This window comes from Sinocyclocheilus grahami, unplaced genomic scaffold, assembly GCF_001515645.1.
Source record: "Sinocyclocheilus grahami isolate Dianchi unplaced genomic scaffold, SAMN03320097.WGS_v1.1 scaffold838.1, whole genome shotgun sequence".
NCBI classification, from domain to species: domain Eukaryota; kingdom Metazoa; phylum Chordata; class Actinopteri; order Cypriniformes; family Cyprinidae; genus Sinocyclocheilus; species Sinocyclocheilus grahami.
Genome location: NW_015506017.1, coordinates 369,712 through 396,812, shown reverse-complemented (window position 1 = coordinate 396,812; position 27,101 = coordinate 369,712). Strand labels below are relative to the sequence as shown.

Genomic DNA, 27,101 nt, shown 5'->3' with positions numbered 1-27,101 from the left:
CAAAGACTGCAATGATTTTCCTGTTGGAAAGTCCAATGATCATCAAGCTTCAGTATATGCTCCAAGGCATTACAAAGTACACATCCAAATCTACTAAAGCTTGGTTCAGGCACTAGTCGTAGAATGTTCTTGAGTGGCCTGATCAGTCTCCAGATTTAAATCTCATTCAAAATGTTTGATTTTAAAAAAGCGCTGGCAACATGAAAACCAAAGATTATCAGTGATCTGGAAGCTTTTTGAAGTGAGGCTAATATTCCAGTAGTGAGAAGATTGTAAGCACTTAGAGGCAGCGTTTATTGGCGTTTATAGAAAAAATCAATTAGGGCTGTCACGATAACTGCAATATTGTAATATTGCGATACTGACCAGTCAATCGTAGAGTATGATAAGCAATCGCCACAAGTGCAATGCTCTTTTTTTTTTGTTTTCCTCATGAGGCTATGCTCTTCTTGTTTTACACTTAATGTATGTGTATTGAATGTTCAATAAATTAATAATCATAGCAAGAGTGAAGAGAGTAATATTTTTACATCAACTGGTTCTTTTTTACATCAAGAGGTCTTCACGGGTACACTTGGATCCGAAAACCCGAGGTCCAACCCAAGACCCGAGTGGGTTTGGGTCCAGGAAGTGAGGACAGCAGCATATCCTGTACTTCTAGAAAGTTGCCCAGTTGACCTGGAGGGCGATAAATAACTACAGTGTAGATTTTTACAGGGAGTGTGACTAACGGCATGTAATTCAAAGGAAGTACTGTTAAAGTAATAAGAGCATGTGAGGTATTTCCAGCTTTTGGAAATGAGGAGACCACCTCTCCCAACCTGATGGGGGGTGTGGGTGAAAGATAAGTTGTTGGAAAGAGCAGCAGGGGTTGTGGTGTCTTGTCTCTTTTCTCATGTCATGTCTTGGTCAAGCCTAAGAGACTAAGAGCTGACTGAGTAGCAAAGGCTGGAATAAAGTCAGCTTTGTTGACAGTTGACTGTTAATTCCAGAGGCCCATAGAAAAAGAAAGGGGTGCATAGAAGACGTGTGGATACGACACAGGTTAGCATGATTGCGCCATCTCCTGCGTGTTGTGTAAGAGTGTTTCTGTTCAGAGACAACAGGAATATAATGGAAGCACATGTTGAAAGTGGTGGAGAGAGGAAAGGAAGTAGAATAAAGGAAAGATACTACTGTGCGTTGTCTTTGTCGTTACTTGGTTGAGTCGTGCAGGTAGAGTCACAGGATTTTTTCAGGATTCTTTGAAGAATACAAAGTTAAAAAGAACAGCATTTATTCAAAATATAAATATTTTCTAACAATATAAATATTTGCTATCACTTCTTAACAATTTAACACATCCTTGCTGAGTAAAAGTTTTAATTTCTTTCAAAAAAAGAAAAGAAAAATTTACTGACCCCAAAAATTATGAACTGTAGTGTATATTGCTAGAAAAGATTTCTATTTTAAATAAATGCTCTTCTTTTTAACTTTTTATTCATCAAAGAATCCTGAAAAAAGTATCATAGGTTCCAAAAAAATATTAAGCAGCACAAGAGTTTCCAGCACTGATAATAAATCAGCATATTAGAATGATTTCTGAAGGATCACGTGACACTGAAGACTGGAGTAATGATTCTGAAAATTCAGCTTTGCATCACAGGAATAAATTAGATTTTAATATATTAAAATAGAACAACGTAATTTTACATCATAATAATATTTCACAATATTAAATTTTATCCTGTATTTTTGATCAAATAAATGCAGCCTTTATGAGCATAAGAAACTCCTGTAAAAAACATAAAAAATCGTTCTGATCCTAAACTTTTGACCGGTAGTGTATGTATTGTGAACGGCAGAAACGGAAAACTGGTATTAAGCTAAACACTTACACACTCTTTCCGTGTCCACTGACAAATCGCTTCTGATTAATTAAGCGAGAGATTGAATCAATTATGTCGTTAAGCAGTTGATTGAAAACACCATCCGTTGTCTCTGTTGAGAAGCGAATGTTTAGAACCCCTATAAGCTAGAATATAACCTTTTTAGCCATAGATAATAGTATCTTAATACTCATCCAACACACTTTTAACAGCATGCAGCTATGAGCACCATGATTAGGGATTATTCAGTTATGAACAAAACTACGAAACAACCTCAAGTGTGATACAAATTAGGCTTTATTAACTACACAAGACACTTAAACTATTCTAACATACACACCGTTAGTCATAGGAAGAGGGTTAAAGCTGAAGCATAATAAAGAATAAGCATGTTATAGTTAAAAGTTATAGCAGTATTTGATATTCAGCAGATCTGCAGCCTGAAGGAAACATCAGTTTCTTAATTCAAACACCTTTGTAAAAAGGAGTATATGATAGTAATTGGATCAATTGACAAGATAAATTTGAAACTTAAATTGCCTGATCTGTCCAGAGGGCTTGTGTAATTGCTGAGGTCTTTGCTGAGCATCTGTCCAGAGGGCTCATCTTTTTGAGGTCTTCACTGGCCGTGAAGGGCTGTGTTGTGGTTGTTTCTGGTGATAAGGGTGAGACAAACAGACTAAGGCCCAATCCCAATTCTATTTTATACCCCTTCCCCTTCCCCTAGAATTGGGACACCACTACTATGCCGTCACACGTCATCATACGTCGTCTAGCCCCTACAATACACACACATATACTGGTGTGCATTAGAGCCATTCTATATTAATGCACTGCTTACTGACACACACAAACACATATCAGAGATCGCGCAGCTCACACATCCAGGAGCAAATATACTTGTCAGTGCTGCCCCACGACTTTTATTAATAAGTTTAAATACTGAATCGTTACATTATATTTTCCAGCAACAAGAGGATAAAATCACTGTTTCTGAAGTAAACTCACTCTAAAAAGAGAAATGCGCATACACGCAACATTCATCTCTCTCTCTGTCTCTCTCTCTCTCGCTCTCGAATTGGCAATAGGGTTTAGCGATTTATAATTATTGGGGGGACTAGCCCCCCTCAATGTCTACGGTGGTTATCGCCCTGATCAGACATGAAAATATGTTGTGGCACTATCGTGCAGTCTGTAATGATATGACGTTAGCAAACTTGAGCGATTTTTTGCAAACATTTCTTTGAGTAACATGACCGTAAATATGAACTCACGATTGAAAGTAACATAAAACAAATTATTACTTTTCGTTAAAATCTTTATTAATGCCAAAAAATGCTTAAATTTATGTGTCTTTTTGTTCGCTCGGTCAGCCATGTTGCCGCTGAAGCCGGTTTATGCAGAGATAATTCATACCTCTTCGTTTGACGTGTGGTCCCAAAAAAATCTTCGTTTGAAGGGCTGTCTGGCCCTTCCCCTACCCCTACCCCTCCAACCAAAAGAGAATCGAGACACCCCTACCCCTTCACGTGAACGCGCGAAACGGAGGGGTAGGGGAGAGGGGAAGGGCTAAGAGGTAGAATTGGGATTGGGCCTAATATAAGCATAGATGCCGTAGTACAAGGGGTGTTATGGGAAGTGTTTGCGGTTCTGGTTGCCATAATTAATGCAGCCTACCAATCCCTTAAGGTATTTGAATGATAGAAATTTGATAATGTGTATGTAAGGTTAAAGAGATGAGTCTTTAATTTACATTTAAACTAACACACTGTATCACACTGCCTCCTGAACAATTCCAAAAAGACTGTTCCAGAGGTTGAGTGCTAAATAGGAAAATGATTAAATGCCCACAGTCCATTATGATATTCTACGTATTCTCAAATAGGCAGAATTTTTAGACTGCAATGGATGTGAAGGACTTTAATGCAACAGAAGATTGCAAATGCTACAACTTCTAGAAAGGTAGTTTTCAAATGGCAAATTGTTATCAGATATCACCCAGGTTCTTGACTGATGATGATGACTTGAAAGAACATCTCAAGACTTTCAGTATGCAGTATTCTAGGTTATTTTGTGTTAGCGGTTTTTAGTCCAATAATTAAAATCTGTTTCCTGGGTTTATCTAAGTTTAGTAGTAGAAAGTTACTAGTCATGCAATTTTTTTAGCAACTATGCATTCCATTAGCTTTGTGAATTAGTATGTTTTGTCGGGCTTAGAACAAAAATAGAGTGAGTGAGTGACGTGACATGTGGCCAATTATGGTGACCCATACTTGGAATTAGTGCTCTGCATTTAACCCATCCTAAGTGCACACACACAGCAGTGAACACACACCCGTAGCAGAGGGCAGCCATTTTTGCTGCGGCGCCCGGAGAGCAGTTGGGGGTTCGGTGCCTTGCTCAAGGGTATTGAAGGTGGGAGAGAGCGCTGTACATTCACTTCCCCCATCTACAATCCCTGCCGGTACGAGACTCGAACCCACTACCTTTGGGTTACGAGTCCGACTCTCTAACCATTCGGACTTCCCCACTAGAGCTGAGTATCATCTTGACATTAAGCCTTGACATGTGCTTGCAAGTAAATCAGTTATGCACTTAAAAAGTTAATTATAACAATATAGGTGTTTCTGAAAGTTATGGCCTGTGCCACAAACCGTTTTAAACTGGCATTGGCAGTGCGAGAGATGTGAAATCGCTTATTCAATCAGACTTTACAAACTATTTCCATCTGACATAACTTCCTGATTCTGTGAGCCCATCTCTATACTGAGGCAAAGAGATCACATGGAAACCATATTTGGTTGATATTTCATGAAGCTGCATCTGCCTCCATAGAAGTTGGGTCCCTGAGCATGTCAGCCCATCTCTATACTGAGGCAAAGAGATCACATGGAAACCATATTTGGTTTATATTTCATGAAGCTGCAGCTGCCTCCATAGAAGTTGGGTCCCTGAGCAGGCGGCCCTTTCATGAGTAACTGCAGTGTACTAAGGTTGAAGCTGCCTCCCCCTGATAGTGGGTCCCTTAAGTAGGCAGCTCCCTTAGGTTGTGAAATGTAACTTCCTCCCCCATTGTGTCCCTTAATCAGGAAGTTCCTTTATGGGTATTTAGTGGAGCTTTAAGTAGGAAGTTCCCTAATACCAACAAGGTGATAGCTTCCTCGCCATAGTGTCAGGTCTCCTAAGCAGGAAGCTCCCTTTTGTGTTACCCAGGTGTGAACTTCCCCAAAATATTGGGTGATCTTTTTGGAAGACCCCTTGAGGCTGTTAGAGGGAGTAGCACCTTCCCCATTCTGGGTATTAAGTAAGGTCTTCACCCCAGCTTTCAAGCTCTCATGATCTCTGAATGAAGGTGAACTACCTCCGCCTCCATCTCAAATTTATTTGTATAGCTCTTTTCTCGATACATATTGTTTTAAAGCAGCTTCACAAAAAAAATCATAAAATAACAATATTTTTATATTTTAAAGGGTTGATGTTGCTAAAAAGAACATTATTTTGTGTATTTGATGTAATGAAATGTTTATGCAGTTTAAGGTTAAAAAAACACATTATTTTCCACATACTGTACATTATTGTTTCTCCTCGATGCCCCGCCTTTCTGAAACGCGTCGATTTTTACAAAGCTCATCGGTCTGATAAAGCGAGGTGTGCTCTGATTGGCCAGCTATCCAGTGCGTTGTGATTGGCTGAATACCTCAAGCGTGTGACAGAAATGTTACGCCCCTTACCATACTGTGATGCCGTGTCCTGGCGCGACGAGACAAAACCAATAAAACCCATTACAAACGAGGCATTTATAGCATCCAGTGGGGACATATTTATGGATTATAATGACTTGTACTGTCTTTTTACGCATTGCGTTGCATCGCGCCGCGTTAACATAAAACCATGTCTGCATTTGTGATCGGAGAAACGACAAACAACAAGCGCTTCTCTACACTGCTCAAAACTCGCGTTTGAATCATCAGTGGCAAATTCTTTAACTATGAAAACGTACTTACAGACTGTGAGTCAGAACAGCCGGCATTGTAGGCTACTCTCCCAGGAAACAGTCCTTGTCCTCCTTAAAATGTGCAGCACACATCTGAATATTTGGGTTGACCTGTTCAGTAACAGTGTTGTAAAGACAACTTAACCACTGATTTCTAGTCGTGTCCTCTTTTGGAAGGCCGAACAAAGTTCGCAACGAAACACACAGTGTCTTCACAACATGGCGGCGGTGGTAGCAACAATAAAGTTACGCCTTCTTTCTTTGCGTGAACATTTGGGTGGCGTTATGCAAATCTTCCCACATCGTGACGTAGACGTGGGGGCGTGTTTAAACGAGGCGTTTTAGGAGGGCGTGGACCAGTTTTAACTTTTATAAAGAATATCTCTTTGGGTTTGAGACTTTAGTCTTTGCAACTTTAGGGAACTTATCTATTCACAAACAGCTTGTAACACTCCAAAGAGAAAGGAAACTTGAAATCGCATCATATGACCCCTTTAAAAAAAAGTATATTTATACAATTCAAAAGTTAGTGTGCCAGAGTAATATCCATATTTCTGTACTGTAATATACAGTACAGCTATTAGATAATACAGGCTAGTTAAAGTAATACATATTTAGTTAAGCAGACATAAACTATTAGGTGATGAGTACAGCTTGCAATCATACTGTTTATGTATGTTAATCCAAGGCATCATCTGAAGTCTTTTCAGGCGTTCAAATCTTCGGCTGGATCCAAACTGGAGCTGTCTTTATCCTGGGCTGGCACAGAATCAAGGAAGCAAATAGAGAAGAATTAGTGTAGCTGCTATTCATAGCATTTCTGGCAAACATGATCCTATGTATTTGGTACTCTTTCACCAGATATTATTATAGTATTTGAATTTTGCACACTACCTTGTGTAGACTCAACAGACAAGCAATGTAGTGCCTTAATGTTGATACTGATGCTTCTCTTCATACCAGTGATGCCTGTCGTTGTGAAATCCCCATAACTGTTGAAAGAATGCTATGACAAACATATCGAATTCATCGGCATGAAAGCTCTAACGGACACAGCTAGTCGCAGGTAATGCTTACTCATAATTTTTATGCATAATATACATAACTTACCTGAAGCAACCCAAGCTGCCTTTGCTAGTTCTAAAGTGACATCGTAGAATTAGTAATGGAGGCTTTAGTGCACCTGTTTAAATATAAATTAAAGTAAAAAAAAGTTGTTCCACAAGACAATTTAGGACACACCATGGTTGTTTATTATTTATTTACATACTTGTGCCATCAAACAGTTGTATATAAACAATATCTCACTTACAGTTGAATCACAGTCATGCTAATATGAGAGCCATATCTCTCTCCTGATTGTGTGTATGCATATGTAAGGGATAATCAACGGCTAGCTGTGCATTAAAGGATTTTAAATGCACGACGTGGAGGCAAAGAACCGCCCCGATGCGAAGCAGAGGGTGGTTGCCTCCGCGAATCACTAAACTAATTAGATTGTAAGAGCAGACTGATTGCTATAAAAGGAGGGAATAAGCGCTTCCAATCATCGTGTTCTTGTTATCAATGGTTACCTCCAAAGAAACACATGCAGCCATCATCGCTTTGACACACACACACAAACAGAAAGAAAAAAACTTTTCAGAATTCATAGTGTATAGTACAGTAGACAAGGAAAGTTGAAATACCGAACAGGACCACATGGACCTGCCATTAAACCCCTAAACCAACTGCCTTGAGCTCACTGCATAAACCTACTACAGTACACGGTTCCATTCAGAATGATTTAACACAGCAACATACACATGACAAATCAAAACATCCTAAACGTGTGGGAAAAAAACATGAATGTACTGAAATGTATCTTTGCATAAATACAATGTATGATCTGTACATCAAGAGCATTACACAGTTTGTTTGCGCATCAAAATATCAGACTCACTCATGCTTACTGTATGACTCCTGTACATCAACACAAACATTTTTACCTTGATCTTCAACCATCAAAACTTTACTAGAGAAGCTGGTTTGCTTTATCCAGCCGAGAAAACTTAGTTTGCGTATCATACAACAGTGGGATGTTTTGACACTCTGTTAAGTCTGTATTTCACACAGTGTGATACGTGAGGGCTTGCACTCTTCAGAGACAACCTCAGAATATGACAGCTCGATGAATAATTCACTGAAAATGCAATGTGAGTCTGTTTTCTCTCTGCCGTCTCTGATGTAATCAGCTTGGTTTTCTTTACATTAGCACTGTTTTGACTGATAGTTTGAATGCATTCGATTACTGGATTGGACTAAAACTCCCTGAGTTTAGTGGCTTAAAATTATCGCAAAATGATTGCAAACAGAGAAGCAAAATCGGGGAAAAGGTTTAGAATATAAATTGTGCTTTAGTAATTTTGTGTTAAGGATTTTTGAATGATTTGCATACGTTAACGCATTAACGTTGTATCTATACAGTAGTCAACATTTGAAGTGGATCAAAACCTTTCATCAAATTTGTCCTAAAACCAAAATGCATTAATGTCTTAGGACAACTTAGGATTAACTTTTTTGATCCACTTCAAATGTTGACTACTTTATGTATGTATACAGGTGCATCTCAATAAATTAGAATGTTGTGGAAAAGTTCATTTATTTCAGTAATTCAACTCAAATTGTGAAACTCGTGTATTAAATCAATTCAATGCACACAGACTGAAGTAGTTTAAGTCTTTGGTTCTTTTAATTGTGATGATTTTGGCTCACATTTAACAAAAACCCACCAATTCACTATCTGAAAAACAAGAGACCAAAAAATGCAGATGAGCTGAAGGCCACTGTCAAAGAAACCTGGGCTTCCATACCACCTCAGCAGTGCCACAAACTGATCACCTCCATGCCATACCGAATTGAGGCAGTAATTAAAGCAAAATGAGCCCCTACCAAGTATTGAGTACATGTACAGTAAATTAACATACTTACCAGAAGGCCAACAATTCACTAAAAATGTTTTTTTATTGGTCTTATGAAGTATTCTAATTTGTTGAGATAGTGAATTGGTGGGTTTTTGTTAAATGTGAGCCAAAATCATCACAATTAAAAGAACCAAAGACTTAAATTACTTCAGTCTGTGTGCATTGAATTTATTTAATACACGAGTTTCACAATTTGAGTTGAATTACTGAAATAAATTTACTTTTCCACGACATTCTAATTTATTGAGATGCACCTGTACATGGCTGTAACCAGGGTTTGGAAATTAGTGAGGGCTGTGGTGGGGTTAAGAATTGTGCTATAATGACCCCTTCAAATTCAACTCATTATATAACACTTTAAAAGAGACAGACACGTAGATGTTTCTGAAAGATGTTTTCTCTGTTTTTGAGGGATGAAGACTTTTAAATTTCAACATTTGTTAATACTTTACTATGTAGGTTAGGGGTGAATAATTTTATCAGTTTATTATTCATGCAACAATATAGTTTTCATGAATAACCATTGCTATATAGATGATAACTTTGACTAGTACTTTTATGAATGTTTTTAGCACATGCCTTCGTTCACAACTCTCTCAAACCTCATTCACTCCGTTAGCGTCTTGCACCAATCATTTTCATATCACGGACGCTAAACATTCTTGCAAACTGTCTAAACTGAATTATACATGCAGACACTCATAAGAGGAGTTGTAAACAGCAAATTAGTCATTCAGAAAGCAAATTTTATTTTGGAACATGAAAAATTTACCGAGGTCCAATGACCTCATAGCTGGCAACACCCTATATGCCAAAATGACAAAGCAAAAAAAAAAAAAAAAACATTTGTGACAACTTTACAAATTTATTAAAAATAAAACCTGAAATAATTACATTGCATAAGTATTTATACCATTTTCTGGGACACTTGAAATTCAGCTCAAGAGCATTCCTATCGCTTGTAGATGTTACTATACTTCGAGTGGAGTTAAACTGTGGCAAATTCAATTGAATGAGTGATTTGGAAAGGCACACACCCCTCAATAAAAGTTATAACAGCTGAAAATGCAGAGCAAAGACCAAGCCCTTAGGTAAAAAAAAGCTACCAGTAGAGCCCAGAGACAGGATTATGTCAAGACACAGATCTGGGGAAGAGAAAAAAATTCTTCTGCATTGAAGGTTCACAGAAGCTTGTAGCCTCCATTATCTTTATTGGAAGAAGTTTAGAACAACTAGGACTCTTCCTAGAGCTGTCCTCCTGGCCAAGCCAAGCAATCGATGGAGAAGGGCCTTGGTTAGAGTGGTGACCAAGAAGCTGATGGTCACTCTAATTGAGCTCCATGATCATACATGGATATAGGATAAACTTACAGAAGGACAAACATCACTGCAACACTCCACCAATCTGGGCTTTATGGCGGTGTGGCCAGACTCAATCCTGTACTACGGGAAGATGCATGAAAACCAACAAAAACAAAAAAAAAACTCTGACTGTGAGAAACAAGAGTTTCTGTTCCGATGAACCTCAGTCCCAAGCATCGAGTATGGAGGAAACCAGGCACTGCTCATCACTTGCACAGTACCATCCCAACCCACCCAAGTGAGGTGGTCGCAGCCTCATGCTATGGGAATATTTTTCAGCAGCAGGGACTAGGGGACATAGAAGAAGTAAAGCTCAATGCAGCGAAATATAGCGATAGCCCTAATGAAAACCTAGTCCAGAGCATTCAGAACCTCATACTGGGCAGAAGGCTCACCTTTCAACAGTACAGTGACCCTAAGCACACAGCAAGATGTGTCTTATGGACAACTCTGTGAATGTGGCTTGAGTATGGACTTGAACCCAAACAAATATTTTTGGAGAAATATTCGAAAAGGTCTATCGGCCCCCATCCAACCTGTCAGAACTTAAAGGCACAATATGTCATTTTCGCTGCTAGAGGGCGCGTATTCAAAATAAACAAATGCACGGCTCGAAAGCAGCGGAGCTTTTATTATGCCACAGTCGACCGCTTCCGCTCCTTCCGGTCGTGTGTATGTGGGGGAAAAAAAGCAGCGCTGTTTTATCATACTAGATACATTTGAAAGTTCTGTTATAATGCTACTCTGTGTGGTCGTCACCGGTCTATTAAAACGCACAACATATTAAAGCGTCTTTGGTGTTTCCATGTTTTCTACAAAACAAAAATCGAGGGGTTATGATGTCATTGGCAGACGACACAATGACACTATGGACCCGGTCCATGTCACTAGTTAAAATTGCTTATTTCTCTGGATTTAAACATTCTTCGAAACATTTGGGATAATGTAAGTACACAAGTCAGCAAAATATATAACACTGTTCTAGTGGTTTTTGGATATTTTAATAAAAAAATCTTACATATTGTGCCTTGAAGAGGTGAGGAGAAGAATGGCAGATAATTGCCTAGTGCAGATGTGCAAAGCCTCTCACATCATACCCAAAAAAGACTTGAGGCTGTAAAGGTGCTTCAACTAAGCACTGAGTTAAGGTTATGAATATTTATGCAAAGTACTTATTTCAGTTTTTCCTTTGTTGTCACAAATGTGTGTGTTTTTTTTTTTTTGCTTTGTCATTATGGTGTAAAGAGTGTAGATTGATGTGGGGAAAAAACGGCAGCATAAAGCATGGGAAAAATGGAGTATGAATACTTTCACAAGCCAGTGTACATACGCACAGTGTCTCATTCACAATACAGCATGCCTCGAGTACCTTATTGCTTTTATACAATGGTTACCATGCAATACAAATATTAAAACCAAAAGTGTATGTATTGATGTGTTACTTTTTTGATGTAAATTCATTAAATGCTATCCTTCTGCTAAAAAATAGTTCCTGACAATGACAGTAAATTGCAGGAGAATGTTCCTAGGTGTAACATGACTCATATGGACTCTTATGGAGCTCAAATAAAAACAGAAAATAGGAACTGTTCTCATCCGCTGTGTCATTTATTTATTTATAGATTACAGTTCACATTATATTATTTATGTAAAGTGATGATGCTTTTAAAAATAATGTCATCAATAGAATTTATTTATCAATTAACTTCTATTAACTAAATCAAATCAATATTTGGTGGGACCACCCTTTGCATTTAATACAGCTTTTTCCTTGGTACACTTGCACATAGTCTTTCAGGTAGTTTTGTAGGAAGGCTTTTGAAGCATCTTGGAGATGTTGTCACAGTTCTTCTGGATTTAGTCAGTTAAATTTTTTTTCTGATTCTGGATGATGATGAGATCAGATCTCTGTGTCCAGCACTGGCTGTTGTCAGACTCCTTGTGCATAGAGAAGTCTCACTGGATTATTGCAATTAATGGCAAAAGGAATGTTTGGTAATGTAAACTGATATTTCTACTGACACACTAAAGCAAAATATAGAAATTACTGGCTTAAAACCATTTTTTGTTGGTGAAAATACTAGTGTCCTAAGACTTCTGCACAGTAGTGCACATCTGCTCATCTCTCAGCAACATCCGTTTTCTCGAGAAGACGTCTGTTTCCTGACTTTTAGTTTAAAACAGACCGATTTGCGATACAGCGCGAGTTTGCAAGCATCATTACAGTGTAAATTGGTGGACATACAGTACCGTGCCATACCTGAAACAGAAAACTAACAAATACAGTAATATTCTCTCAACACTTCAGAAACTGTGGACTTCCACACAGATACGCACACACATCAATGTATCTCCCATATGAGAAGACTTTGTCAACTGGAAGCGTGGCCTCAAAATTAAAGGTGGATGATGTAATATAACTCCAGCAGGGGTCACTCATAATTCATTACATAAATAATAAATTGGTAATTTTGCTGAAATGTGTAATACATGGAACATTTTTGACACTGTTAATTGTTTATTTTGCTAAAGGTGTTGCACAGTGATGCACACAACCATTGGGTGAAATGTGCTTTATCATGAATAAAAATAACCATATAGGGAACAAAATGTCCCTAATGTCCCTCCACCTTAAATGATCTGTATTACACGCTCATATACTTTTCATGGTGCCACACATGCAGAAAGTCTAAAACTTTACCCCGGTCCTGTGCCCTAAATCCATATTATCTCCATATTTCTGGGAGAAGTGGTCTAATTAATCATGTGGCCATTTTGTGTCTCATTAGTGCTGTCTGCTTAAATCCCCCAGCCAGGACATATCACTCCTGTGTCTCATTAAACAGTCCATCATTCTTTCTGACTTTCTTTTCTAAACACAGAGAAAACTTTCTCTAGACTCATTGCTTTTTATTTTTAGAATAAGTCTGTTTTGATTTATAATAAAGGCCAATCATGTTTTGAGTTTCCAAGAGCATAATAAAATAGCTAATGATGCTGTTGTGCTGTGGTGCATTGTGAAAGAAGTGCATTAAGTGGAAAAAGAGAAAATTCAGAATATACAGTCAAAGTTTCTGTAACGCCTGTAGACTTAGTCCCTTAAGGAGCTATGTCATTTAATGTGTTAACATAAAAGTTGTCACCTTTTTTATATAGTGCTTTATACAATACATATTATTAAAAGTACGGTAGTCGATTTGGGAGAGGCTAGCAATAGTAAGCTAGCTTTGAAAGTGTAAGATCCCACCCTCCCTGCAAATCACTCTGCAAGCCATGCCTCCCTCAAAACACATGAATGTGCACAGACCAGAGGCTAACCAGTGACACAATTGGGGGACGAAGTTGATGAAGTGTTAAATGCAACGCTGTCAGATTAGCTCATGTCTCAGTCACCGGTGAGAAAACATTACAGTACAAAGCACATAATATTACAATAACATTCTCGCTTGGTCTGCAATAGTGTAATGGAATGTGCTGAGGACGTAACATTTCTACAACATTTCTTGCAAACGGTGCGTGGAGGTATGCAGATACATTCTGTTGAGAGGCAGGTAGGACAGCCTAAAGTAGCCCTTGGACCGAGGGATATATGGTTGGATGAATATTTTATGGTTCAATATAAATACATTTAGACCACTTAACTAACAAGTGATTGCTATTGGGATGCGAAGAGACTTTCAACCAGCATAACAAAAAATGTTTTTGAGCCCCTACCTTTAAAAAGCAATTTCACAGTAATAAACCAGAAAAGTGCAGTGTCAATGCAAAATGCAAAAATATGAGACAAATTCAAAATCTCTACTAGATTCAATTTAAAGATGAAATGTTCTTCTAATTTTATTCTCTGATATCCACATCTTTTGCAGAGGAATTGAATGGGTTAGTTTGACTAGTTTTCTGTCCTTCGCCACCTCTGTTCCCAACAACCTTGGGCTTGTGAGGAATGAACTGCAGCATGTGGACTTGCGCACAGGTAAAGAAAACACACAGACACATCGCTGATGGCTGACAGACATTACGATGTTAAGCTGACACCCCATTTGAATATTTAAATGCAATAAAACAATATGCAGAATGTTTCTAACAAATTTTAGTGCAAATAGAGAAGCAGTTACTATAGTTACAAAAACAATAAATGGCTCATAATGGCCCAATGACTTTTAAAAGTGTTAAATGACTATACACAACTGTAATGTAATATTTGATTTGTGTAGATTATTAAAGGGGTCTGGTGCATAACACGAATTGTCCTCAAATTTGAGCATATTGTTTTCTATGAGTGTATGCCACAGCGGTGGCGCCCAGCTATGACACCAGAGGGTGCTCTAAGTCCTGCCACGCTACAGAGCCCTACTCGTATAGTGTCCACATAGCCCTCCTTCACAGTACGTTGTGTGTTTTGATACTCAAAATGGCAAGCGCTGTGATAGAGCTGTATATGTTAGAGCCTGAGGCAGAAGAAATTGAAACAACACAACCACAATGATTGCAACAGTCTGTTTCAGCATGGTAACTGCTTTTACTTGTTTGATAGCTTAATTTTCGGTATATAGTTTTAAAAGTACTATCATTACTTGTCTTATTACATAAGATGCTGCATGTAGGTGGGCATGTAATGATTTTATTATGTTAGATCAAGCCTCCATGCCAAAAATGTCAGATTCAGCCCTAGGTCCTGTCAGAAACTATCCGTTTTGTATGGTAACAGAACAATTTATTTTGTTGTTTGACATCTTGAAATTGCATAGCTTAATATACATCACCCGTTTTAATATTTCCGTTTGAACCATTTATCATATACCTTCAAACACATCGATGCCGCTATGACCATTCTTGGAAGTAAATTTTTGCCTGCCTGGTGGTGAGCAGATTCACTGATTTTGACCACCGCCATGAACTTTCAGACATCCCACCCAGCAAAAACCCATTTCAGGGAGGTTGCATTCCTAACTATAAAGAATAATAATGAAGAATTAAAATCTCTTTTAAGTCGTCAGTGTGCGTGTGTGGATGTCATACAGCATGCAAATTCTAGCATCACCTCTTAATCAGTGTTTTGCTGTTGTTGTTGTACTCTCTGCTGCTGCCTGCACTCATTGTTTTCATTAGGTCAAGACCATAATTAGACCACTCTTTACATGCACACTTTTTCTAAGAGAACTACATGTAGCTTTTAAGTTGCTAAACTATTTTACTGATAAAATTGTCAGAGTAGCACTAACAATGTTACCACATGTGTGTTTCCGAGCACAAGTGTCAGTATTGTATGTGTGTGTGTCTGTAAGGAAGAGAGAGCAGGAGAAATAGATTGTGCTTTCCGTACATAATAAAACGTAATTTTGTGGCAAAAAAATGGAAACATGGTAGTTTTTATCCTATTGTTTACTATAAAACTAAATATTGTTTATTTGCTTGGCTAGTGTCATTGTGGGTTTTGGTTATTTTGCTGTTTAGGCTGTAAAGACCTTTGTAATAACTGAAATCATTTGGCAAAGTGATATGGACATGTAAAGCGGTCATGACCTGCCTGGAACTACATTTGCCGTACGTGAAAATAATTGCACAGCTTAGAAAATTTGTCAGCCAATCAGTTTCAAGCATTCAACGTAGTATAAATTTAAAATAAATGCAATTGAAACAGTTTGTGATTTTTGCTTATCCCGTTTATTCATGAAAAATAAAGCAATCACTGTCAGGACATAATAAAGCAAAGTGCTTACGACTGTTCACACTGCAAGCCTTAGTGCTCAATTTCCGATTTTCGCTCCGGTTCGATTTTTTTGTATAGCTGTTCACATTGTTGTTTTAAATGTGGCCAGTATCAGATTTCCTGTCAGACTCTGGTCCGTGTTTTGTGTGTGTGTTTTGCTCCTCATGTGCCTTCCTTGCCCTTATTTGGTCCTTCCTGTTCCTGTCCTCATTGTGTGTATTCGTCTCCAGCTGTGTTTTGATTAATTAGTTAATTTGCTCCCAGTTGTGTCCCATTGGTGTCTGTGTATTTAAAGTGTTCTCAGTTCCTAGTTCTCTGTCTGCTGTTAAGTGTCATTTTGGTTTGCCTGATTTCTCCCGTCCTGTTATCCCCAGCGTGCGTTCATTAAAACCTTTTTGATTTACTTTATTCCTCGTCTCGCTTGTTTCTGCGCTCCCAGTGTGTGTGTGACATTTCCAGTGTGAACAGACTGTAAAAAATTATTGTGATTTAACAGTAAAAGATAGTAAAAATGCTACAGTAAAAACCTGTTAATTGGTTAACTAAGTTTACATATTATATGCAGTGAATAACTTGAATAGGTCTAACCTTACATTTAATGTAATTTTACAGTAAATTTGTTTGTTTGTTTTTGACCGTAAATTAATTTTTTTTTTTAAACAATGGTACTATAAAAACATACGTTACATTTTAGAATCTGAAACCTTCTTTAGAAGACCTAAAACAGCTTTTATTAAAACCAAGCTGCCAAAATGACTTTCTACTTTGGGGTTTTCATTACATGTACCCCTTATGTTAAACGATCAAGGGAGATTTGATTTCATTACCCCTTTAAACTTTATCATTATTTCATAAATTGAAGATTTTAAATAGCCAAGATATTTTGTTTACCATCCTTGTTTTATGTGGTGGCTACATATTTTTCAAGCAAAACAAAATAGTACAAACTGCCCACTCATGATTCTTTGTCACCCTTCAAACCCTTCACACTTCTGCCCTGCATGAGCTATATTGTTAACCCAATTAATAAATTCTACAGGGACTTTTACAACCCTGTTCTTTTAAATAATAAAATAATTATGAAATAAAACCCATGGAGTTTTGTTCAGCAGCTGTAAATCTGAAGCTTTTGCCTAGTTTTTCACTAAGCAGGGTTAGGCCTGGTTAGGCTGGAGGCCCAGTACACACTTATCGAAATAAACACAACAATAACAAAATCTAACAATAATTTATGTAAATATACAAACATGTTATAGGCCCTTTAAGCCACCACAGTCTTTGCTACTTTTTTAAATACAGTAGGTAGTCAACCAAAATTCCTACGATTACTTTGAATGGGAAAATTATAATTAATACAGGCCTAGCCTAGTTTTCTAACACATATTTACTTTGTCACTACAGTGTCCACATTAATGTTATAAATAAATGTTTGAAACTTCATAATTTTTTGACACAGAGCCCTACACGCCATGTCAAAATATATAATGTCCATGAACTAGAAACTGTTGATCGCTTTATATTAAATTGTTCCTGAACTTCCTTCATATTATTTGAAATGTGAGAGCACCATATTTATTTGTTCCTATGATTTAATTTGAAAAAGAAGTAGTAAAAAAAAAAAAAACAGAGAGAGAGAAAGCCAGGATGGCCAGGGCGTGTTTGTTATTGTACATGAACCTATCCCTTTGAAACTGTTGCTCACCAATGTGCTGAGCATCTATTTATTTTGATAAAAACATAGTACAGTGGGACAAATACCACACTGACTAACCGTCACACCCTACTTGTGCAACGACTGAACAACAGTGGAGGAGAAGTTTGCTGTTCTCAAAGTATCCACATTATTAATAAAAAACAACAACAAATAAATAAATAAAAAAAGCTTTGGATGAACATTGTTAACCATGGGTCATTGTGCCTCCAAGTTTGGATTTTCAAAGGCGCACCTAGCATTTTCAACTGGTTAAAAATATTTTGGTGGACACAAGACCTAAATCCATATCAAACTAATAATTTTAAGCAGGCCCATAATTTGTATGTTTTACTATATACTTGAGAGTACCTTTTAGTTTCATTGATTGTTTATTCATTCATCCATTAATTTATTAATTACAAAATGAATATGTTGTGCTTTCTCTCTCAGGGCGGTGCTTTGCATTTCGAGGTGAGCGTGGGAACGATGAACCAGCCATTGAAATGATTAAAGTGTCACATCTGAAGTGAGTAACAGATGTTTTCCAGTTGCAAACACCTCAGTGAGTCCTTTTGGTTTCCCTAAACAGTGATGCATTTTGTGGTGACAAATACAGACACACACAAACTACTTTCATTGATTATTTCCTGAATGGTGTCTAGGTTGTGCACTTTAACCAGCCCTGTACTTCCTCTCTTTTCTTTCATTGCACTACTTTAACTATGGGAAATACTGAGTGATTGTTTAACCTTGCAATGTCGATTTTATTTATTTATTAATTTTTTCTCATTATTTCAAAACTATCACTTTCCAAAACTGCCGTTTGAAACTGTTCAGTCAATCAAACAAATAAGACATAAGTAAAATATATATCCTGCAAGATATATCGTCACCTTGGAATTATAAGATTCTATCTGCCTTCTGAACAGTTTCGAGATATTGGGGGGGAATATATATATATATGGGGACCCCCAACTACGTCTTCTTGTCTAGTGAAATAAACGTGTGTGTGAGAGAGAGAGAGAGAATTACCTGTAGTAACTAAGCTTCTTTTTTTTTTATAAAAACGTTGCGTTGACAATATTTTTCTGTGCTCCTGGATATTTCTGTGATCTCTATGTGCAAGTGATGTGTGTGCATGAGCTTCAATGAAGTCTGTGCATTAATATAAAACAGTGATTAAATTGACTGGAACTACCTGTACATTAAATGGTTTTAACACACACTTTCCTCCTAGTCAGTATCTAGTATTCAGACAGACGATGGCATAAGGGTACTAAGGTTACTTTTGACGTAGGAAACACTTTTTGATCTAAAGAAAATTTCAGGTATACTTCTGAGAACAAAATAAATGTATGTGTACATGGGTCTTCTTTAGGCAGTACCTGGTGGTGGTGTTCAGAGATAAACCTCTGGAACTCTGGGATGTCCGCACAGGAACCCTGCTGCGTGAGATGGCCAAGAACTTCCCTACTGTCACTGCCCTGGTACTGTATCAAACTCACAATGTGCCATGTTGCTTATAGTGTTTGTTCTTAAAATATTACATTGTTTTGAACTATGGGTAAAATATGTGTTAGCGACTAGAAATTACAGCATTTGAAATGCTTTTGAAGCACAGCTAAATCTAGTTAGCACATAGAAAAATTGGAAGTCTCTATGTTCAAGTGATGTGTGTACATGTGCTTCAATGAAGGCTGTGCATTGCTATAAAACAGTTATTAAATTGACTGGAACTGGCATGGCCAGGGTCAGTAGAGTCTGTGAAGATTCTACCTGCCTCCTTCCTCAAAAAGTACAGGTCCTGGAGCTTGGGCAGGGGGCACCAATAATTTTCTCAGCGGTCTGGACTGTCCACTGTAGTGCTGAACCAAACCAGACTGTTATCGAAGTATATTGGGCGTACTAGTAGAACTGGGTAAGCAGCTCCTGTGGCAGATTGAACTTCCTCAGTTGGTGAAGGAAGTACAAGTACAACCTCTCCTGGGCAGCTCGTGAAGGAAGTACAGCCTCTGCTGGAAATCGGGAATCAGAACAAATACATTAGGGGTTTAGCACCTTCGGTGCTTGGATCCCGAATAATAAAGTCATACAAAAACAATAGGGTTCCAGCACTTTATGCTTGGCCTCTAATAAGAACAACACTAACAGAAACAATAGGTGAATACCACTGTTGGAAATGAATGGGAGCTTAGGAAAAAAATGCACCACAATAACCAATTTTTTTATTTATTTTTTTTGAATAGTCACAGGGTCAGGACACAATGCTTCCCGACTTGATGGCCAATGGCATCCTAGCGCAGATATGTCAAAAATGACTGTCCACTCATATGGAGTTTGGGGGCCTGGTAACCACTGCCCAACCCTTTTTAGTCATCAACCAGGACAGTCAGACTCAGTTACGCAACTTAGTTTGCCAGGTGCCCACCTGGGTTCAGCTGCAGTCCCACTGAAACAATTTCAGAGGCTCCTGGGGCCTATGGCTTCCTCGCTGGCAGTATCACTGCTTGGATTGATGCATATGAAAGCGTTTCAGCACTGGCTTCAGACTCGAGTCCCGAGATGGCCATGGCATTGTGGCATGCCATGTGTGGCTATCACACCCATATGTCATTCAGCTCTTGGATGGACCTAGCATTTCTATGGGCAGGGGTCCTGCTAGAACAAGTGTCAAGTCACATTTTGACTTGGCCGCATTTTGACACATTTATACTTGGCCGCATCACAATGAAGTGGACGGTAAGGGGAGCACAAACTGATCATCAGGTTCCTCAGAGGCTCCAAAAGGTTAAACCCTCCAAGGCCATCTTGGGATCTCTCTGTAGTCTTGCTGGGCCTACAGAGAGCTCCTTTTTAGCCCCTGGAGTCAGTCTAGCTAAGTGCCATCTCTTTGAAGACGGACCTCCTGGCCACACTCTTGTCCATCAAGAGGGTTGGGAACCTGCAGGTGTTCTCTGTCAGTGCAACATTCCTAGAGTTCAGTCTGGCGTATTCTTATATGATCCTGACACCAAAGTTCCCACTACCCCTTTTAGGGACCAAGTGGTGACCCAGCCTTGACGTTCCAGTATGTGCCTTGCGCATCTATTTGGACTGCACTAAGAGCTCCAGGCACTCTGAGAAGCTCTTCTTCTGTTTTAGTTGGAAAGCAGAAGGGGAAGGCTCTTTTTAAACAGAGGATGGCCCACTGGATTGTGGATGCCATTGCCTTGGCATACCAGACCCAAGGTGTAGTATGCTCCTTTGGAGACCGAGCACACTCCACAGGGAGTCACATCCTTCTAAGGTCTAGCAAATGACGCCTCTCTAGCAAACATCTGTAGAGCAGCAGGCTAACCAACACCCACTACCTCTGCAAGATTCTAAAATCTCCTGGTTGAACCAGTTTTGTTCCATGTGTTAGGTACGTTTTCTGTCCACATATCCTCTGATACCCTGCTGCTGTCGAATTCAGTGGAGGAATTCAAGGCCAGGCCAAGTACTCATAATGTGAGCCTGTGTACTTGGGCTAGGTGCTTCATATTTAGTTTTATTTGTTTGTTTGTTTTTTTAATTGCCTATTGTTAATTTCATATGATGTATTGTCCACGGTATGGTTTTCCTGCAGGTAACCCTGTAGGTAAAATGCTTTTGGCTACTCCGCAGAAACCTGAATGAATAGATTCTTGCCATTTCCTTTTATACCTGTATAATTCCACTCGCCAGTTTTTATTGGCCTTTTTAAAATTTTTTTATTTTTTTAAGTATCACAGGTGTTTGGGGCTTCCCAAGTACCTAGTGTCAGTACATTGACACAATGTCTATAGTCAGTAGTAACCAGGATGTTATGTATGTTTCAGTGTGATTCATGATAACATTTATTTGTGTAAACAGGAGTGGTCTCCTTCGCATAACCTTAAAAGTCTGAAGAAAAAGCATCTAGCTGCACGAGAGGCCATGGCCAGACAGACCACCCTCGCTGATGCTGAACAGAGCAGTGTAGAGTCCTCTGTTATCAGGTCTGAATGCCCAAAAATTATAGCTGTCATCATTTACTGATCTTCTTGTTGTACATTCTTCTGGAGAACTCAAAAAGAGATTTAGTGAATAATGAAAAAAAAATGATAAGCTCCAAAATCTACATTAAAGCAGCATAAACTTATTATATACAACTCCTAAATTATATTCCAAATCTTCTGAAGTACAGAGAGATTGATAATTAATAAGTCTATTCATGGGCTCAATGCTGAAATTTAAGTTATTTAAAGTTAAATTTAATTTAAATCTTCCTCTCTGCTTCAGATTAAATGTTACTTGGTGCATGAAGATGCTGAATGAATGAAGAATGAATTAGATTGCAGCGGAAGTGAAGACTTTCAACAAATAACTTAAATTGTAGTCTGTTTGTTACAAAAAAAAACACTTCATGATTTTAGAGCACAATAAGAAATTTAGCACACAGGTTGGATGGGCTACTTTTATTAAACTTATTGTGTTTTTTGCCATTTCAGAGTTCTACGGTAAAAGTTTCCAATGTTATTGTATAGAAAATGGTGGACAGTACATTCTTCACCATTTCTCATTTTGTGTTCCATGGAAGAATAGGTTTATAGCATTTATAGCACAAGTTTCTAGAATTGATTCACTAATCATTGGTAAATTGGTACTTTGTTACTGCACTTTAAATGCTCTAATCTAAGTGGTTTGCTGTTTCAATATAATCTCTTAACAATACTCTCTGTTGTTGTTGTTGTCTGTCTGCCAGTCTGTTGCAGGATGCTGAGAGTAAATCTGAAATGAGTCAGGGCATATCAGCTCGAGAACACTTTGTGTTTACTGACACAGATGGACAGGTCTATCACATCACTGTGGAAGGCAACACCGTGAAGGATGGGGCACGTATTCCACCTGATGTGAGTGTCCTTCATATGTGTTTTGCATTCTGTGTAACTGACAACTGTGGAGTCGTTTTATTTACTTAGTTTTTCTCCTGATCAATTTTGTTTTGTTTTTCTTTGCAAAAGTTCACAAAGTCTCAAATGCAGTACTTACTTGCTCTGTTATACATGATCTTGAAACTTTTTCAGTTTGCTGTTTGGTGAAATAATAAAAATTTGTCAGGCCATAGTAGATGATAGTCCAAACAATAACCATCCACCAGAAGCTTCCAGACAAACGCTTTAGACTTTGAGTGATCAATCCCAAAAATCCACTATAGGATTCTGATGAAAGGTATCAAAAGTGGAATTTTTTCTTCCAATATCCACTCAATGAGTACATTAGCAGAAATAAAACTGCTAATATTAAAGGTGCAGTAGGAGATCATGGAAAATGCTAACTTTAGCCTGATAGACGTCCAAAGCCACGCCCCCTGAACCCATATGCGCTTATAGATCAGGGCCCAAATTCACAAAACATCTTGAGGCTAAAAGTAGCTCATAACTCGCCGATTTAGGAGAAAATCTTTAAAAATAATGGGCGTGTCAGTCCTAAATTTAGGACTCCTAAATTTTTGTTCCAAGAGTATTTCACAAAGCGTTTAAGTGCTAAAATTAGCTCCTAAATCGGTGAAACGTTAGGAGTAGTGAAGAGGACTCCTAAGTCACTAAGACCAAATCTGAACTATCCTAAAATGGCTGTTGCCAGCAATCTGCCTCAGAATATTATCATTTTAGAAACATTTGACCATAATGAGCTTTTAAAAGGGGTCATATGATGTTACTAAAAAGAACATTATTTTGTGTATTTGGTGTAATGCAATGTGTTTATGCAGTTTAAGTTTAAAAAAACACATTATTTTCCTCATAATGTACGTTATTGTTTCTCCTCTATGCCCCGCCTTTCTGAAACGATTCTGAAACTAGTCGATTTTTACAAAGCTCATCGGTCTGAAAAGCGAGGTGTGCTCTAATTGGCCTTTTACTGCTATTTAGGAGAACTCTTAGTGGTAAGATAAAATGTTTTGTGAATACGGGCCCAGAATACCAGAGACAACATTACTAAAATAGGCTACATCAGCGGTTCCCCTGTAAACTTCAACGGATTTCCCCTCCTCAGGAAGTAGGGAGCAATGAACACTGTGTAGGGATCATATCGATCGGCACACAGTTCATGCATGTAGCTCACTTCTAACGAGCTGGTTATCTGAATCGGGTATGTTAACTTAGTGAGACATGCAAAATATGCAGAGCGGGGGGCGCGAGGACTGGTATTGGGAACCGCTGGGCTACATGTGTCATTTACCGGTGAGAAAACTTTTAAAGTACTACAATACCAGGAAGGAAGATTGGGTTGTTGATGTTTGCCTGCCATTCTCGCTCTGCACAGCGTGCGTGAACGTGCTGATGACGTATCCTGTCTGCGCAAACCGGGTACCCAGAGGTATGCTAATACATACGTTGACAGGCAGGTAGGAAAGCCAATTAAAATGCTCGGACCGAGCGTTTTGATTGGACGAACATTTCTTGGTCCTACGCCTTCCACAGAATATATAAATACGGATAAATACATTTAGACTACTTAACTTAATGATTGCCATCGGGATGTGAAGAGACTTTCAACCAGCATAACAAAAAATGTTTCTGAAGACAATCACCTATTGCACCTTTAAAAAGAGTTCATCTAAATTGTATTGAAGGGTAGCGTAAGGAGAAGGCCATGCTTCCTTCTAACCAAACAATACCTTCCCTCTTATACTACACCTGTGTTTAACCCTCTGGGGTCTAAGGGTGTTTTGGGGCCCTGGAGAAGTTTTGGCATGCCCTGACATTTGTGTTTTTTTCAGTATCTTAAATACTTAAAGTCTGATAACACTGTATTCAACACAAACTGGGCTTGAACAGTAACACACCTTTGTGCCAAACATTCATAGATTCTAATATCATAGTGTTAACAATACTTTTATATCTTGTGGTTTTATATGTTATAAAACATTAAACACATCATGGCGTTGTGAGACATTTAAACAATGAAATGACACATATTTCAAAATGTTTCACTTGATTATATGCATGTAGTCAGGAATTATAGTTTGGGATAAAGTCTAACTAGTAAAATGTGAACAAGTTATGTAACAATAACACAATAACAACAGATGCATGTAATCTTAGGCTACTCCGAATGATATTCTCCACTGGATCTAGCTGCGCGACGCATCGCGTTGTGTTCTTTTTCTGAGGTAAGTTCTGGGTTATTCCTCTCAGCACATCTTCTTCCAGAAACAAAAAGTAGCTGGGATGAACTTGTTTGTTTACGCGGTGGCAATGTGGGCGTTTAAATGCGTGCGCGTCTCACGTGGATGTTTAGAATTTGAAAATTGTGGTCGGCTCGTGGGCATGATCACATTAGAGATAATGAGTTGAGCGGGGAAAATTGCAGCTTTCGTTGGTTTCATATGGATTACTTTAGCAGAGAATATTTGTTTTGGACATGACTTCATTTAAAAGTAGACATTTCAAACTTTCTATACATATATTTTCATGTCTTTGAGGCAAGTATTCACTGAGATTCAGGTTGTTTTATTTACGTGACTGTGAAGAGAGGTGACAGAGACCGAGACGGCACAGAGTGAACCCTGTTTATTTTCTTTATTTTACAAAATTACATTGTTTTGTTGTTATTATGACTATACACAAATAAAAGTAGACACTTTGCGGTTTCAAATGATGGTAACACTTTATAATAACTTTCATTAATAAATCATTAACAAACATTATATAATGCTTAATGGAGTTAATATATATTCAAAGAGTTAGAAATGTGAGATAATGTGCTTGTTAATGTTTGCTAATAAGCTTATTAAACATTAGATAATGTTTAACAAATCTTTATTTCATGTAAGTTAAAATGCTTACAAATGTAGCGTCTGCGTTTCATAAATATTCCCCTTTTTAGAGCTAATAAATAATAATAAACGTTACACAAATGTCATTATTCCAACTTTCAATTCCATGATCAAGCATTGAAAATCTACAAATGGTTTTAAAAGGATTAATAGCTTGTGTTAATGCACAACACTTTTGCTTTTTTTTTTGCTTTTCTTTTTTTTTTTTATACAACAGTGTGCAGGGGTCCATTTGATTATAATATAAACAGATTGAACCGTGTTCCTTTTATAATAATTTTTTGATAAATGAACAAGTATTTTCTTTTAAAATGATTTGTTTATTTATGATTAAAGGAATATCCTGTTCAATTATATACTGAAGAGTAGTATACTAATGTGAGTGTCGAGGAAATAAAAGCATTTTTGCAACAAAATTACAATCTGTTATGTCTTTAGCAAGCATTTAGCTAAACTTAACCAGCCACCCTTTACACAAACCTTGTTACATTTACATTTAGATTGGCTACTGCAAAAACATGAACAAATGATTAGTAAAGATGTGTGAATAGGGTAAATTCAGATCTTTCGGGACACTTTTTGCCATCGAGATGACTGCTCATAAAGGTATTAATGATTAGCAAACATTTATAAACATTTGCAAATGATGAACAGTTTCCACTTTAGGTTGGGTACTGCAAAAACATTGAACAAATAATCAATAGATTATTTGTTAAGATGTGTAAATATAGGTCTACACAACAAAGACGAACGAATGAAGATCATATGAACTGAAAGTTTACTGACATTTGTAAGCATTTCAATTACATTCAATAATCATATGTTAATCATTTAGTAAGTTCATTAGTAAACATTAATAAGAACATTATCTCATGTTTCATGTATAACCCCACTACTTAAGGAACCCACCCTTAACCCATCTCTTTTAGAGAATGGTTTCCCTTCTTCCTTTCATTGCAAAAACACTTGAACGAGCTGTGTTCAACCAAGTCTCTGCCTTTCTCACACAGAACAACCTCCTTGACAGCAACCAGTCTGGTTTCAGAAGTGGACATTCAACCAAGACTGCCTTGCTCTCAGTTGTTGAAGCCCTAAGACTGGCAAGAGCGGATTCCAAATCTTCATCACAATTTCACCATCCAGTTAGGCACATCAACCATAACTCCTTCAAAAACAGCCAGAAACCTTGGAGTTATGATTGATAATCAGCTTACTTTCTCAGACCACATTGCTAAAATGGTCCGATCCTGCAGATTTGCTTTATTCAACATCAAGAAGATCAGGCCCTCTCTTTCGGAACATGCTTCACAACTCCTTGTTCAAGCTCTTGTTCTGTCAAGGCTGGACTATTGCAATGCTCTCTTGGCAGGTCTTCCAGCCAGTTCAGCCACTTCTATCAAACCTTTACAATTAATCCAGAACGTGGCAGCAAGATCAATTTTTAATGAGCCAAAAAGAATGCACGTCACACCTCTGTTTATCAATTTGCACTGGCTACCAATAGCTGCTCGCATAAAATTCAAGGCATTGATGTTTGCTTACAAAACCACCACTGGCTCTGCACCCCTTTACCTAAATTCATTACTTCAGACTTATGTGCCCTCTAGAAGCTTGCGTTCTGCAAGTGAAACATCGCTTTATTGTGCCATCCCAAAGAAGCACAAAATCCCTTTTACGGACTTTTAAATT

General features: G+C 38.0%; 1 protein-coding gene across 1 annotated transcript in view; it reads left to right on the top strand.

Moving 5' to 3' along the window:
• LOC107562765 (WD repeat-containing protein 11-like) overlaps positions 1-27,101 on the top strand; it is a 163,270-nt gene that overhangs the window by 61,108 nt on the left and 75,061 nt on the right. The window contains exons 12-16 of the mRNA XM_016247483.1: positions 14,054-14,160; positions 18,041-18,116; positions 18,969-19,077; positions 21,464-21,588; positions 22,335-22,482. Of these exons, the coding sequence (XP_016102969.1) occupies positions 14,054-14,160; positions 18,041-18,116; positions 18,969-19,077; positions 21,464-21,588; positions 22,335-22,482 (565 nt within the window). The remainder of the gene's footprint in view (positions 1-14,053; positions 14,161-18,040; positions 18,117-18,968; positions 19,078-21,463; positions 21,589-22,334; positions 22,483-27,101) is intronic.